The 16,190-nt window shown below is 36.9% G+C and overlaps 1 protein-coding gene across 4 annotated transcripts in view; it reads left to right on the forward strand.

The window, feature by feature from the left end:
- The window catches only part of CDK17 (cyclin dependent kinase 17), a 238,046-nt gene that overhangs the window by 186,227 nt on the left and 35,629 nt on the right, over window positions 1–16,190 (forward strand). For all 4 annotated transcript variants that reach the window (XM_053716948.1, XM_053716950.1, XM_053716951.1 and 1 more), the window contains 3 exons: window positions 9,796–9,921; window positions 11,107–11,163; window positions 11,421–11,535. In XM_053716948.1, the coding sequence (XP_053572923.1) occupies window positions 9,796–9,921; window positions 11,107–11,163; window positions 11,421–11,535 (298 nt within the window). The remainder of the gene's footprint in view (window positions 1–9,795; window positions 9,922–11,106; window positions 11,164–11,420; window positions 11,536–16,190) is intronic.

The following is a 16,190-nucleotide window of genomic DNA, read 5'->3' on the forward strand; positions in this document are numbered from 1 at the left end:
ATGGACAGATATAAAATAAAGAAGCAGGTATATGTGCACAATGTGATACAGTAATGAGATCTGATTATACCTACAAGCTCAACCCATTTTATTAGGTTGTGGCTTCAAAACACAAAATCAGAGCTTTAATATACACAAATAAGCCTTAAAAAGCAAATTTTCATACATTCTTCACTCTGCAGTTGGTAAAAAAGCAATTGTAAACACTTTAAGGGAAAAACTATTTTACAGTATACTGTCCCTTTAATACAGATACAAATCCCCAAATTCAGAATTCCAAAATCCAAACTTTTTAATTAAAAATAAATAAATAAAATGGTCAAAAATTACTTTTTTTCCCCACCTGTAAGTCACAATCTCTTCTGATTCTTTGGTTTGATTTTTGTGTTCTGAAATGCAAAGAATAGTCTATATTTATTTAAAATAACAACTATTACCTTTTTGATTACAGTACTATCTTTCTGATGGTGCTATGAATACAAAAATAATAAACATCATATAAAACTACCTTTTTAGGTTGCATGTATAAGCTGTATGACATGTAAATATTGCCTAAATGACATACGACATTGTTTACACGTGGTTCTATCCCCTCTCCAAATTGTCCCATTTTACAGATGCAAATATTACAAAATCCAAACTTCTTCGCGTTTGGATAAGGAACTTTTTTTACCTGCACGGGTAGTAAAACTGTGAGATCCTTATAAACTTATTGGATAACAAGGTGTGACAGTCTGGCACTCTTACAACTGCTTTAATGAACACTGAGGTTTTTTTAACACCTTGCTCTTCACACTTAATCTTCGCTACATGTTGAGGGTGGCATTGTGTTAGGGTTATGTTAATATTATGGAAAAGAAAACTTGATAAAACTTCAACCATTGGGGCAAGATGTATTTTATAAATAATGTTGGAGCTAGTAAATATATAACCAACAGATATATCTTATTTAATGCAAACATTTCTACTTAAGTATCTTATAGACAGGAAGGGAAAAGCCAACACCCAAAGGACGGAGGCAGCATGACTGCCCGGTCTGAATCTATTGTGAGGTTATAACCTAGTTTCAGCACTTCCTGAAGTGATGTAGTGATGAATCCAGTCTAGTACACATCATAAAGAGAATAATGCTGCTCCCTACTGGAGCCTTATTTGTCTTTCAAGTACTTTTACTGGCTTGTATATCAGAATTATAGTTTTCATATGTCTGTATTTGGGTTTACATTTTAAGTAACTTGCTGATCTCTTTTGTTGAACTATCATCCCTTTTTATTTTTAAGTTACTTAAAGGGGGGCATCACTTCAAATTTGTGTTTCTGAACAACTGCAGAGTGACTCTGAGTTGGGTCACCTGCACTCCTATGTAAAATAAACAAAAGTAACAATTTTGTTATGCATATGGTTACATTCAACGATACAATAATTTGTTACTTTTGCTAATTTACCTTGGACTGGCAGTCATTACAATCCCAGAGTTTGAAGTAAATTGGTTTAATACGTTTCAGTTAAAAATTAGAAAACAAACAAAAAAGTCCAATATGGCAATGTGTGGATTTTTAGGCAATGCTACAGCCAAAGTTAGTGTACTTCTATTGGGGGAACTGTTGGATAGAGTATTAATGTTTTACGTACAAGATACTTAAAGTCTCTTAGATAAAAATGAAAAAGGAGGTCACTTTAAGATGTATTAGTTTTATTTATGTATTTACATAAAACAAAACGTAAGGCGTTTCACTGTCCACTAATTTAGAGTTCTGCTTATCATCCAATAAGTAATCACGGTGTAGACAGACATGTGCCTCCTGTTAGCTTAAAAATAAAAATCTGGATCTAAATAGTGCACTTTTGTATTAAAGGGACAGTATACACTCATTTTCATATAACTGCATGTAATAGACACTACTATAAAGAATAAGATGCACAAATACTGATATAAAAATTCAGTATAAAACTGTTTAAAAACTTACTTAGAAGCTGTCAGTTTGGCTCTGTTGAAAAGGTAGCTGGAAAGCCCACTGCAAGTGGGAAATAAGACACTCCCCCGTCCCCCTTCTTTTGCATATGAAAAGACCCTTTACACAAACAGGAGCAAGCTGGAGAAGGTAGCTGACAGTATTCACATAAAACTTTGGGGCCTGGTTAGGAGTCTGAAAATCAGAGCAATGTTATTTAAAAATAAGCAAAACTATACATTTATTTAAAAAAAAAACTTTATGGGCTTTATAAATAGATCATTTACAAAACATTTATACAAAGAAAAAATGAGTGTATAATGTCCCTTTAAGTATTTTTAAGGGTTTATTTTTCATTTAAATACTACTGTCCTCAAGGACTGAATCTGGCCAAACATATTTTAATCAGCTTCAAGATAAACAGATACCAGTGATGAATTGCTCATGGAGCTTTTGTAGTAATTCAAATACAAGAAAGAGGAAACTGTACATTTATTTCATGTAATTAGCAAGAGTCCATGAGCTAGTGACGTATGGGATATACATTCCTACCAGGAGGGGCAAAGTTTCCCAAACCTCAAAATGCCTATAAATACACCCCTCACCACACCCACAAATCAGTTTTACAAACTTTGCCTCCTATGGAGGTGGTGAAGTAAGTTTGTGCTAGATTCTACGTTGGAGCCCGGTTTTCCTCTCAGCGTGCAGTAAATGTCAGAGGGATGTGAGGAGAGTATTGCCTATTTGAATTCAATGATCTCCTTCTACGGGGTCTATTTCATAGGTTCTCTGTTATCGGTCGTAGAGATTCATCTCTTACCTCCCTTTTCAGATCGACGATATACTCTTATATATACCATTACCTCTACTGATTCTCGTTTCAGTACTGGTTTGGCTTTCTACTACATGTAGATGAGTGTCCTGGGGTAAGTAAGTCTTATTTTCTGTGACACTCTAAGCTATGGTTTGGCACTTTTATATAAAGTTCTAAATATATGTATTCAAACATTTATTTGCCTTGACTCAGGACGTTCAAACATTCCTTATTTCAGACAGTCAGTTTCATATTTGGGATAATGCATATGAATAAATCAATTTTTTTCTTACCTTAAAATTTGACTTTTTTCCCTGTGGGCTGTTAGGCTCACGGGGGCTGAAAATGCTTCATTTTATTGCGTCATTCTTGGCGCGGACTTTTTTGGCGCAAAAAAAATTTCTGTTTCCGGCGTCATACGTGTCGCCGGAAGTTGCGTCATTTTTGACATTTTTTTTGCGCCAAAAGTGTCGGCGTTCCGCATGTGGCGTCATTTTTAAATATTAAAAAATATGGGCGTCACTATTGTCTCCACATTATTTAAGTCTCATTATTTATTGCTTCTGGTTGCTAGAAGCTTGTTCACTGCTATTTTTTCCCATTCCTGAAACTGTCATTTAAGGAATTTGATCAATTTTGCTTTATATGTTGTTTTTTCTATTACATTTTGCAAGATGTCCCAGATTGACACTGAGTCAGAAGATACTTCTGGAAAAACGCTGCCTGGTGCTGGATCTACCAAAGTTAAGTGTATCTGCTGTAAGCTTATGGTATCTGTTCCTCCAGCTGTTGTTTGTAATGAATGTCATGACAAACTTGTTAATGCAGATAATATTTCCTTTAGTAATGTTACATTACCTGTTGCTGTTCCGTCAACATCTAATACTCAGAGTGTTCCTGATAACATAAGAGATTTTGTTTCTAAATCCATTAAGAAGGCTAGGTCTGTTATTCCTCCTTCTAGTAAACGTAAAAGGTCTTTTAAAACTTCTCATTTTTCAGATGAATTTTTAAATGAACATCATCATTCTGATTCTGATAATGGTTCCTCTGGTTCAGAGGATTCTGTCTCAGAGGTTGATGCTGATAAATCTTCATATTTATTCAAAATGGAATTTATTCGTTCTTTACTTAAAGAAGTTTTAATTGCATTAGAAATAGAGGCTTCTGGTCCTCTTGATACTAAATCTAAGCATTTAAATAAGGTTTTTAAATCTCCTGTAGTTATTCCAGAAGTTTTTCCTGTCCCTGATGCTATTTCTGAAGTAATCTCCAGGGAATGGAATAATTTGGGTAATTCATTTACTCCTTCTAAACGTTTTAAGCAATTATATCCTGTGCCATCTGACAGATTAGAGTTTTGGGACAAAATCACTAAAGTTGATGGGGCTATCTCTACTCTTGCTAAACGTACTACTATTCCTACGGCAGATAGTACTTCCTTTAAGGATCCTTTAGATAGGAAGATTGAATCCTTTCTAAGAAAAGCTTACTTATGTTCAGGTAATCTTCTTAGACCTGCTATATCTTTAGCGGATGTTGCTGCAGCTTCAACTTTTTGGTTAGAAGCTTTAGCGCAACAAGTAACAGATCATAATTCTCATAGCATTATTAATCTTCTTCAACATGCTAATAACTTTATTTGTGATGCCATCTTTGATATCATTAGAGTTGATGTCAGGTATATGTCTCTAGCTATTTTAGCTAGAAGAGCTTTATGGCTTAAAACTTGGAATGCTGATATGTCTTCTAAGTCAACTTTGCTTTCCCTTTCTTTCCAGGGTAATACATTATTTGGTTCTCAGTTGGATTCTATTATCTCAACTGTTACTGGAGGGAAAGGAACTTTTTTCCCACAGGATAAAAAATCTAAAGGTAAATTTAGGTCTAATAATCGTTTTCGTTCCTTTCGTCACAATAAGGAACAAAAGCCTGATCCTTCACCCACAGGAGCGGTATCAGTTTGGAAACCATCTCCAGTCTGGAATAAATCCAAGCCTTTTAGAAAACCAAAGCCAGCTCCCAAGTCCACATGAAGGTGCGGCCCTCATTCCAGCCCAGCTGGTAGGGGGCAGATTACGTTTTTTCAAAGAAATTTGGATCAATTCAATTCACAATCTTTGGATTCAGAACATTGTTTCAGAAGGGTACAGAATTGGCTTCAAGATAAGGCCCCCTGCAAAGAGATTTTTTCTTTCCCGTGTCCCAGTAAATCCAGCGAAAGCTCAAGCATTTCTGAAATGTGTTTCAGATCTAGAGTTGGCTGGAGTAATTATGCCAGTTCCAGTTCTGGAACAGGGGCTGGGCTTTTATTCAAATCTCTTCATTGTACCAAAGAAGGAGAATTCCTTCAGACCAGTTCTGGATCTAAAAATATTGAATCGTTATGTAAGGATACCAACATTCAAAATGGTAACTATAAGGACTATCCTGCCTTTTGTTCAGCAAGGGCATTATATGTCCACAATAGATTTACAGGATGCATATCTGCATATTCCAATTCATCCAGATCACTATCAGTTTCTGAGATTCTCTTTCCTAGACAAGCATTACCAGTTTGTGGCTCTGCCGTTTGGCCTAGCAACAGCTCCAAGAATTTTTACAAAGGTTCTCGGTGCCCTTCTGTCTGTAATCAGAGAACAGGGTATTGTGGTATTTCCTTATTTGGACGATATCTTGGTACTTGCTCAGTCTTCACATTTAGCAGAATCTCATACGAATCGACTTGTGTTGTTTCTTAAAAATCATGGTTGGAGGATCAATTTACCGAAAAGTTCATTGATTCCTCAGACAAGGGTAACCTTTTTAGGTTTCCAGATAGATTCAGTGTCCATGACTCTGTCTCTGACAGACAAGAGACGTCTAAAATTGATCTCAGCTTGTCGAAACCTTCAATCACAATCATTCCCTTCGGTAGCCTTATGCATGGAAATTCTAGGTCTTATGACTGCTGCATCGGACGCGATCCCCTTTGCTCGTTTTCACATGCGACCTCTTCAGCTCTGTATGCTGAACCAGTGGTGCAGGGATTACACAAAGATATCTCAATTAATATCTTTAAAACCGATTGTACGACACTCTCTGACGTGGTGGACAGATCACCATCGTTTAGTTCAGGGGGCTTCTTTTGTTCTTCCGACCTGGATTGTAATTTCAACAGATGCAAGTCTGACAGGTTGGGGAGCTGTTTGGGGGTCTCTGACAGCACAAGGGGTTTGGGAATCTCAGGAGGTGAGATTACCAATCAATATTTTGGAACTCTGTGCAATTTTCAGAGCTCTTCAGTCATGGCCTCTTCTAAAGAGAGAATCGTTCATTTGTTTTCAGACAGACAATGTCACAACTGTGGCATACATAAATCATCAAGGAGGGACTCACAGTCCTCTGGCTATGAAAGAAGTATCTCGAATACTGGTATGGGCGGAATCCAGCTCCTGTCTAGTTTCTGCGGTTCATATCCCAGGTATAGACAATTGGGAAGCGGATTATCTCAGTCGCCAAACGTTACATCCGGGCGAATGGTCTCTTCACCCAGAGGTATTTCTTCAGATTGTTCAAATGTGGGGACTTCCAGAAATAGATCTGATGGCTTCTCATCTAAACAAGAAACTTCCCAGGTATCTGTCCAGATCCAGGGATCCTCAGGCGGAAGCAGTGGATGCATTGTCACTTCCTTGGAAGTATCATCCTGCCTATCTCTTTCCGCCTCTAGTTCTTCTTCCAAGAGTAATCTCCAAGATTCTGAAGGAATGCTCGTTTGTTCTGCTGGTGGCTCCAGCATGGCCTCACAGGTTTTGGTATGTGGATCTTGTCCGGATGGCCTCTTGCCAACCGTGGACTCTTCCGTTAAGACCAGACCTTCTGTCGCAAGGTCCTTTTTTCCATCAGGATCTCAAATCCTTAAATTTAAAGGTATGGAGATTGAACGCTTGATTCTTAGTCAGAGAGGTTTCTCTGACTCTGTGATTAATACTATGTTACAGGCTCGTAAATTTGTATCTAGAAAGATATATATTATAGAGTCTGGAAGACTTACATTTCTTGGTGTCTTTCTCATCATTTTTCCTGGCATTCTTTTAGAATTCCGAGAATTTTACAGTTTCTTCAGGATGGTTTGGATAAAGGTTTGTCTGCAAGTTCCTTGAAAGGACAAATCTCTGCTCTTTCTGTTCTTTTTCACAGAAGGATTGCTAATCTTCCTGATATTCATTGTTTTGTACAAGCTTTGGTTCGTATAAAACCTGTTATTAAGTCAATTTCTCCTCCTTGGAGTTTGAATTTGGTTCTGGGGGCTCTTCAAGCTCCTCCGTTTGAACCTATGCATTCTTTGGACATTAAATTACTTGCTTGGAAAGTTTTGTTTCTTTTGGCCATCTCTTCTGCTAGAAGAGTTTCTGAATTATCTGCTCTTTCTTGTGAGTCTCCTTTTCTGATTTTTCATCAGGATAAGGCGGTGTTGCGAACTTCTTTTAAATTTTTACCTAAGGTTGTGAATTCTAACAACATTAGTAGAGAAATTGTGGTTCCTTCATTATGTCCTAATCCTAAGAATTCTAAGGAGAGATCATTGCATTCTTTTGATGTAGTTAGAGCTTTGAAATATTATGTTGAAGCTACTAAGAAATTCCGAAAGACTTCTAGTCTATTTGTTATCTTTTCCGGTTCTAGGAAAGGTCAGAAGGCCTCTGCCATTTCTTTGGCATCTTGGTTAAAATCTTTAATTCATCATGCTTATGTCGAGTCGGGTAAAACTCTGCCTCAAAGGATTACAGCTCATTCTACTAGGTCAGTTTCTACTTCCTGGGCGTTTAGGAATGAAGCTTCGGTTGATCAGATTTGCAAAGCAGCAACTTGGTCTTCTTTGCATACTTTTACTAAATTCTACCATTTTGATGTGTTTTCTTCTTCTGAAGCAGTTTTTGGTAGAAAAGTACTTCAGGCAGCTGTTTCAGTTTGATTCTTCTGCTTATAATTTCAGTTTTTTTCATTATAAGATTTAAACTTTATTTTGGGTGTGGATTATTTTCAGTGGAATTGGCTGTCTTTATTTTATCCCTCCCTCTCTAGTGACTCTTGCGTGGAAGATCCACATCTTGGGTAGTCATTATCCCATACGTCACTAGCTCATGGACTCTTGCTAATTACATGAAAGAAAACATAATTTATGTAAGAACTTACCTGATAAATTCATTTCTTTCATATTAGCAAGAGTCCATGAGGCCCACCCTTTTTGTGGTGGTTTAGATTTTTTGTATAAAGCACAATTATTCCAATTCCTTATTTTTTATGCTTTCGCACTTTTTTTCTTATCACCCCACTTCTTGGCTATGCGTTAAACTGATTTGTGGGTGTGGTGAGGGGTGTATTTATAGGCATTTTGAGGTTTGGGAAACTTTGCCCCTCCTGGTAGGAATGTATATCCCATACGTCACTAGCTCATGGACTCTTGCTAATATGAAAGAAATGAATTTATCAGGTAAGTTCTTACATAAATTATGTTTTTTCATTCTTAGCTTGGTATATATTTAAAATGTGCATCTGTCATGTGAAGATATTTAATTCAGTACCATTTTAATCATTGTACTAATCTGCTTAGTGAAATCTTATGTCCATTACTGATTATGGATCCAGAACCTCTTTGGAGATAACTGTTAATGTTTTCAAAATAATGTATGGTTGCAAACGGTAAACAATCTGCTTTCTGTACTGCATTTATTTTTAAATCTTTTTTTTCCCCTCTACATTTTTAAAATAAATTACTGTTAGAGGTATATAATGTTCATTATATATATTTTAATTGTGATGGTTATTTGCGAAACATTTCTGCCTGGACCCTCTATGGAAAACTGAGAAGTTGATCTTGGAGTTGATGCACATATTTCTACATTACCTCAACATACTACTATTCTTATGGTGTTTCCTTGAAAGCTCCTGTAGATGTGCAAGCTGAAGCAGCCTTTATAAATATTTTTCAGGCTGTAGATTCTATTTTTGAGCCAGACATTTCTACTCTTGAGTCTCTGTTTTAAATACCAAGACTTGATGTTCAACCCCATCTTCAGACATTCTCTTCCATGTACGATGCAGGTTTAATTTTTGTCATTGTCTTGCTCATAGGATAGTCTTTGTCAAGCTACCTGTTTCAGGATTCTTTTCTCTTAGGAGAAAATGATTCTGTAAAGGAAAGGATCTTCTGGCAATTAGTCCAGCCCTTTTTGAGCATTCATGCATTTTGACCATTTCCAGGGTGAATAGAAATCAATTATTTTATTATTATTTCTAAATCAAAAAATCAGATTTTTTATTTAAACCAGGATATTATTTTTTTTTTATTTAAATCATTTTTTTTTAATTTAAAGATAGTTTTCTATTTAAGATACATTATAATCTAAAGGTGATTCATCCTGAAATAAGGAATAGTTGTCAATGATCTAGCAGGAGTCTGTATATATTGCTTTTCAACAAAGTATACCAAGAGAACTAAGCAACTTGGATAATAGAAGTACATTGGAAAGTTGTTTAAAATTGCATGTTCTATCTGAATCATGAAAGTTTTATGTTGACCTTACTGTCCCTTTAATCCCAATGTTCCCCTGCAATTTTATGTGCACAGAATCAACCCCTTACTAAGGGGGGAATATCCCCTCTTGAAACAGTTGTCCAAAAGTGTTTATTTTTTTGCTGCACCCACCCCATAAAGGGGAATGTTGTAGTTGAACACAATACTTGGGAGCAAAAAGTGTGAGATATTGTATATCTAATAAGCATATCTTACCCAGAGTTCCCTGCTGCATTGGTAACAAGGTATACAGAGTACTTCTGGGGATCAGTATTTGGCCATGATAGATTTACGTACTGTACGGTGCACTGATTAAGCGTCAGTAATATTATGTTGCAAAATAAAAGGCTTATAAAATGTGTATGTGGATCTTAATGTTTTAAAAGAGCTCTACTTTTTATGGTGGTGCGAGGATTATGCACATTAATTTTTGCAAAATTATATTTTTAAATATATTTACCTTGATTTAGGACTTGAATAAAAGACTGTCACTTCCAGCCGACATTAGGATACCTGATGGATATTTGGAAAAACTACAAATTAACAGTCCACCGTTTGATCAACCCATGAGCAGAAGATCACGTAGGGCGTCTCTAGTAAGTTGTCTTGTACTTTCAAATAATGGTATACGATTTGAAATACACATACACAATTGCTTCAAGATACTGTTTTCAAAGTGTGAATTTAAATTATTTATTATTTGCCATTAGTATGAAGAACTAGGTTAATTTGTATAACTCTTATTAAATGTATTATTCACAGTCTTTTATTGCTTCACAAAAAAAAAAACCTTAAACGTTTTCTAGTATTTCTTAAAAAGCTTTATAATCATTGAGAATGGTGTCCCCAGGAACCATATATGCGCAGGAATACAATGAAAAGTAGGAGGGATAATATTGATATACACACACAAATAATATGCATGCATACGTATGGGGAACACATGGGGCTAGCAGTGGGTGTTAATGATTTATCAAACCAGGGCTGTGTGGTTGGAACAGAAATACTGACTATGGGCCTGATTCTAAAAAACAAAATGCCAGTCTAAACGTTTTTGCCACTCCAACACCTGCAGGGGCAGCCCTTATGTAATTCTATTAAAAAAGGGGCTGTCCTTATGAGTTGCGATATGTCTGACTCCTTCATAAAAACCCAAAGTATATTAAAAATGATAAACTTACTAATATAGTAAATGCCTACCTAGGTATGCTTTTCTACAAAGAATACCAAGAGAACAAACCAAATTAGATAGTAGTAAATTGGAAAGTTGTTTAAAATTTTATGCTCTATCTGAATCATGAATTACATTTTTTGGTTTAATGTCCGTTTAAGGCTTTTAAAAGATTGACCTGTGTTAGAAAGTTAGCAATCATTACCTTTATTCGTTATTATTTTACTACAATTGTTACTGATCTTTGTGTAGATTTTGTATTTAAATCTGTTATTTTATAATAATTTGTGCTTTAATATATAAAAAAATACTCTGTGAAAGTATTTTATTTTGTATCTGCATTGTGTATTTAATTGTGTTTTAAATTTGAGTTATTGTGTCTTGTACATTTAGCAGCTTTTATAATTTTAGTTATTGCTCCCAGATCAGATCAAGCCCATTTAATACACAATTTTGCATATTTTATGTTTTTCGTATTGACGCCTGCAAAGCACAATATATACTTATGTCTGAAAACCTTACTCTAGGTCAGGAAATTTGTGATGTTACAGAATTTATGTTAATGAAAAAGCTATTAAGATCAATTTCCATATTTATTTATTTTTAACAGTCTGAAATTGGGTTTGGGAAGATGGAAACATACGTCAAATTGGAAAAGCTTGGTGAGGTTAGTAGTTCATTTTTATTTTATTTTTTACTTATTTATTAATGGGACTGTGGCTTGTGAGCACTTTAACCCCCACTTCTCCTTTTTAAACTGTAATAGCTTTGTTTGTGAACAAGTGTTTTGTTGCTTTTAAATAAAAAAATAAATAAATCTCTTCATATAAATGTAACGTCTTTTGGTAAAAAAAAAAAATACACAATGTGAATTTACATAATAAAAAAAATTGCGATATCAACCCCAATATTTTCTTATCATAGGGTACATATGCTACAGTGTTCAAAGGAAGAAGTAAGCTGACGGAGAACCTTGTTGCTCTGAAAGAAATAAGATTAGAGCATGAAGAAGGTGCCCCTTGTACAGCCATTAGGGAAGGTAAGAGACTAACCTTAGTTATCAAGTTTATCAAGACCTAAGTCTCTGGACTGCAAAGCAATACAAACATTGCTAACAAATTGAGATATATACTGTGTGTGTATATATATGTGTATATATGTGTATATATGTGTATATATATATATATGTGTATATATATATATATATATATATATATAGATGTGTATATATGTGTATATATGTGTGTATATATGTGTATATATGTGTGTATATATATATATATATGTGTGTATATATGTATATATATATATATATATATATATATATATATATATATATATATGTGTGTGTATGTATATATATATATATATATATATATATATGTGTGTGTGTATATATATATATATATATATATATATATATATTCTCTCCAAAAAGCAGGCAGCTCACTGGTCTTTGCAATAAAACTTAGAATTTATTGTTTCAGTTTAAAAAACAAACGTTTCGGCACTGCATTGTGCCTTTGTCAATGTTATACAAAAAAGTATAAGGACAGAGTGCACCCAAGTACCCCGGATCAGTGAACAAACATTTAAAACAAACCCCCTTAAATAGAGGGAGACAACTTAACCCCACTTAGCCTTTACCGCCATATCATTCGCATGATCATCCAATTAGCTAGTCCCTACGTCACGCTGGCACGCTAGCCGTGCCTAGCGTGATGACGCATAGCACGGCGTTGTTATGACAACGTCCAAAGCGTTACATCGGTGGATGGGCCAGATATTAGGAGATCACCAGGAGGCAGTCTGCGCATGTTCAGAACCATAAAGTATTCATGAAGCGCAGCGGTTGCTCTGGGCAACCAGTGTAAACCTGTCAACTTAGCGGGCAAGAACCGCTCTAGGTGTCTCATATTATGTGGCTACGGCGGGGACAAAAGAAATGTGTGATCTTGTCAGACTTACAAACCGCACAACACACATGATATTTAATATATCAAATGAAAGTACATATAAATGTAGAGTCATATACTTAGGTCTGTTATGATGCTGAAATGCAAGTCTGAAAGATATGTCTAAGCAGCGATGTGAAGTGCAGACAGGATTCTGGTCTCAGATGAAACTTGTGAGCTGGGAGGTGAGACACCTATTAATATATACCACAAATTACTTAATTTGCGCAGGAAGGAGGTTGATTATCACTTACACGCAGTGTTCTTATCAGGCTATTTTAGGAAAAAATTTATACCCAGGGGGTTCAGGGTTAAAAACATACCAACCCTGGGGCGACAAAATGTGGAGTTCTGCAAAAGATGGTGTTCAATTTTGAACAAATGTTCATATGACCTCATTCTCTTAGTTATAGAGGAGGTCACCAGACTAGAAGTCAGGATTAAATCTGAATTGGACACCATCAAGACGCAGAGTCTCCACATTTTAAACAATGACACTAGCCAGGACTGGGTCAACAAATTAGATGGCTTGGTTAACAAATACCGCAATGATTTAATTGCTTTCAAAAATAAAAAGGTTAATAGTGTGGAAAATGACTACAGGGAAAGGCGGGTGTACAAGTGGTTGTATGGCAAAGATGAGATGCCATTCAGACGCCGCAGAAATCTCAGATCCAAGAATACCTTAAGTATTGTGGACAGTAGCGGAGGGGACTCCTCTGAAAGTGAAACAACTAAAGATAATGAATGGCCCACTGAGAATAGCCAACAACCTTTTTTAGGGGTAGCTACAAGGTCCACCCTAAATCCTCCAGTACAACATATGGCGAAAAAAGGCCAAGGAAATTCAAGACCCGCAGGGGAGGTCACAAATGCAAAACAAAAACAAGTGAAAAAGAAATAGATATTGTATTTAATCTAAGCAGCAGACCACTTAGTGAGGCTGAGATTTCTCTATTGAATCACGGCCTATCTTTTGTCCCAACTCCCCACACTGATCCTTTTGAGAGATTGGTTGATATCCATAGGTTTCAGCGACAACTGAAGCTTGGTGATCACTTCAGAGAGCAGGCATACACACCAGATTTACACAAGAAAAAGTCATCTTTTGAACCACCAAACACTCACCCCTCAATTAGGAACTACACTAGGTTACTCACTCATAATATCAATGATGAGTCCCAGATTGCTTCCTACCCTAATCTCAGCACTGCTGAAAGACAAGCACTTACTGAGTTGAGCAACGATAGAACTGTCATTGTGCGCCCTGCGGATAAGGGTGGATCTATTGTTGTTCTTGATTACACTGACTATCGCAGTGAAGCCTTAAGACAATTGGCGGACTCTGAAACCTATGTAAAATTGAGAGGGAATCCAACACAAATGTACAAAAAGGCAATTGATACTTTTTTACAATGTAGCTTAGAGGCTGGTTTCATCACTGAAAAAGAACTGCTGTTCTTAACCACTGAACATCCTATAGTCCCTGTACTATATTTACTGCCTAAAGTTCATAAAACTTTAGTGAACCCCCCCAGGCAGACCCATTGTGTCTGCCCGGGGTTCGGTATTAACCAACATTGCCATCTTTGTTGACTCTTTCCTACAGGATATTGTCAAAAACACAAAGGCTTATTTACAAGATTCACCTTGCCTGTTGAGGAGACTCACTGATTTTGTTGATCTTAGACAGGATGACATCCTGGTCACCATGGACGTAGATAGCCTCTACACGGTGATCCCCCATGTCGGGGGGGGGGGGTGGAGGCGGTCAGGTCCATGGTGACTAACAACACTCACTACAGTGGTCCCCCTATTGAGTTCCTGTGTGAATTATTGACTATTTGCCTGGAGAAGAATTATTTCAAATTTGAGGACTGCTACTACCTTCAGATAGCTGGCACAGCCATAGGGTCTAATGTGGCACCCACTTACGCAAATATTTATATGTCATGGTATGAACAGGAGCTCATGAAGCCTTTTGAACATCCATTGGTGACTTTTTATACCCGCTACATCGATGATGTTCTCCTGATATGGAGAGGCGATGAAGTGTCTTTGCGTGAGTGGGTGTCATACTTGAACCTCATGGCTAGCCCTATTCGTTTTAAGCTGGAATTCAGTACAGACAATGTTAATTTTCTGGATCTCAATCTGTTCAAGGTGAATGATGCTGATGGCTGGCGATTTGGTACCAAATTGTACTCTAAGCCCACGGATCGCAACTCTTTGTTGCACGCCAGCAGCTTTCACCCTGGACACCAGAAAAAGGGTATCCTTACCTCCCAGCTCACTAGAGCACTGAGAAACAACAGTGAAAGACATTCACAAGTTACCCAAGTAAAAGAAATGGGCTTGAAATTGAATAAAAGGGGTTATCCCATGACAGACATCTGTGATATACAGGAGAAGTTGTTATGCACGGACACTTTACAAGATATCAGGGTTCCTAAAAGGGATCAGTCTGAACAACTGAACTTGATCACCACGTACACACCTGGTTGTGAACGCTTATCCAATGCAGCACGTCGCCATTGGCCAGTGGTGGGGACAGATCCCATGTTACCTTTTCAGAAGATGAACGCTCCAAGGGTGGTCTATCGCAGAGCAAGGAACCTGAGGGACATCTTGGTTAAAGCAGATCCTGTAAACCATTACAAAAAGGAAACATGGCTCAAGACATCTAAAAAAGGTTGCTTCCCTTGTGGGAGCTGTACAACATGTAACAGCATGTGCAAAGGGGAGACTTTCCAACACCCCCACAAAAACCAAAGGTTTAAAATAAACCATCATCTCAGCTGTACTAGTACCTATGTGATCTACATGTTGTCTTGTCCATGTTCACTTATTTACATTGGAAAAACAATAACTTCCTTCCGCGACAGGATGGCAAATCATCGCCACGCCATACGGGAAGCCCTGAAAGATGGTGACTCGGGCCAACCGGTGGCACGCCACTGTGCAAACTTCAAACACCCGGTGTCAAGTATTAGATCAATGCTGATTGATCATGTCCCACCAAATCCAAGGGGTGGTGACAGGGGTAAAAAATTACTCCAATGCGAGAGCAGGTGGATTCATAAATTGGGAACTATGACCCCAAAGGGACTCAATACTACTTTGGATTTCAGCCCTTTTTATTAACACCGATGCCTATGTCCACTTAGCTTGGGTCTGTGGAAGTTTCACTGTTATGGTTACTACCATACTCCATGGGTTTGATGTATATTTAGATTAATTAGTGGTACCGGTTTAGTGATACATACCACATTATGTTCAATGAACATCAGGGATAAGGTCTATCTAATACATACACTACCATGTCGTTTGCTCTGGATATACCTTTTTATACATACCTTTTTATATATATTTTTGCATATAATCCTTTGATATAGAATAACTTCACATCGCTGCTTAGACATATCTTTCCGACTTGCATTTCAGCATCATAACAGACCTAAGTATATGACTCTACATTTATATGTACTTTTATTTGATATATTAAATATCATGTGTGTTGTGCGGTTTGTAAGTCTGACAAGATCACACATTTCTTTTGTCCCCGCCGTAGCCACATAATATGAGACACCTAGAGCGGTTCTTGCCCGCTAAGTTGACAGGTTTACACTGGTTGCCCAGAGCAACCGCTGCGCTTCATGAATTCTTTATGGTTCTGAACATGCGCAGACTGCCTCCTGGTGATCTCCTAATATCTGGCCCATCCACCGATGTAACGCTT

This window comes from Bombina bombina, chromosome 6 (assembly GCF_027579735.1).
Source record: "Bombina bombina isolate aBomBom1 chromosome 6, aBomBom1.pri, whole genome shotgun sequence".
Taxonomy (NCBI): domain Eukaryota; kingdom Metazoa; phylum Chordata; class Amphibia; order Anura; family Bombinatoridae; genus Bombina; species Bombina bombina.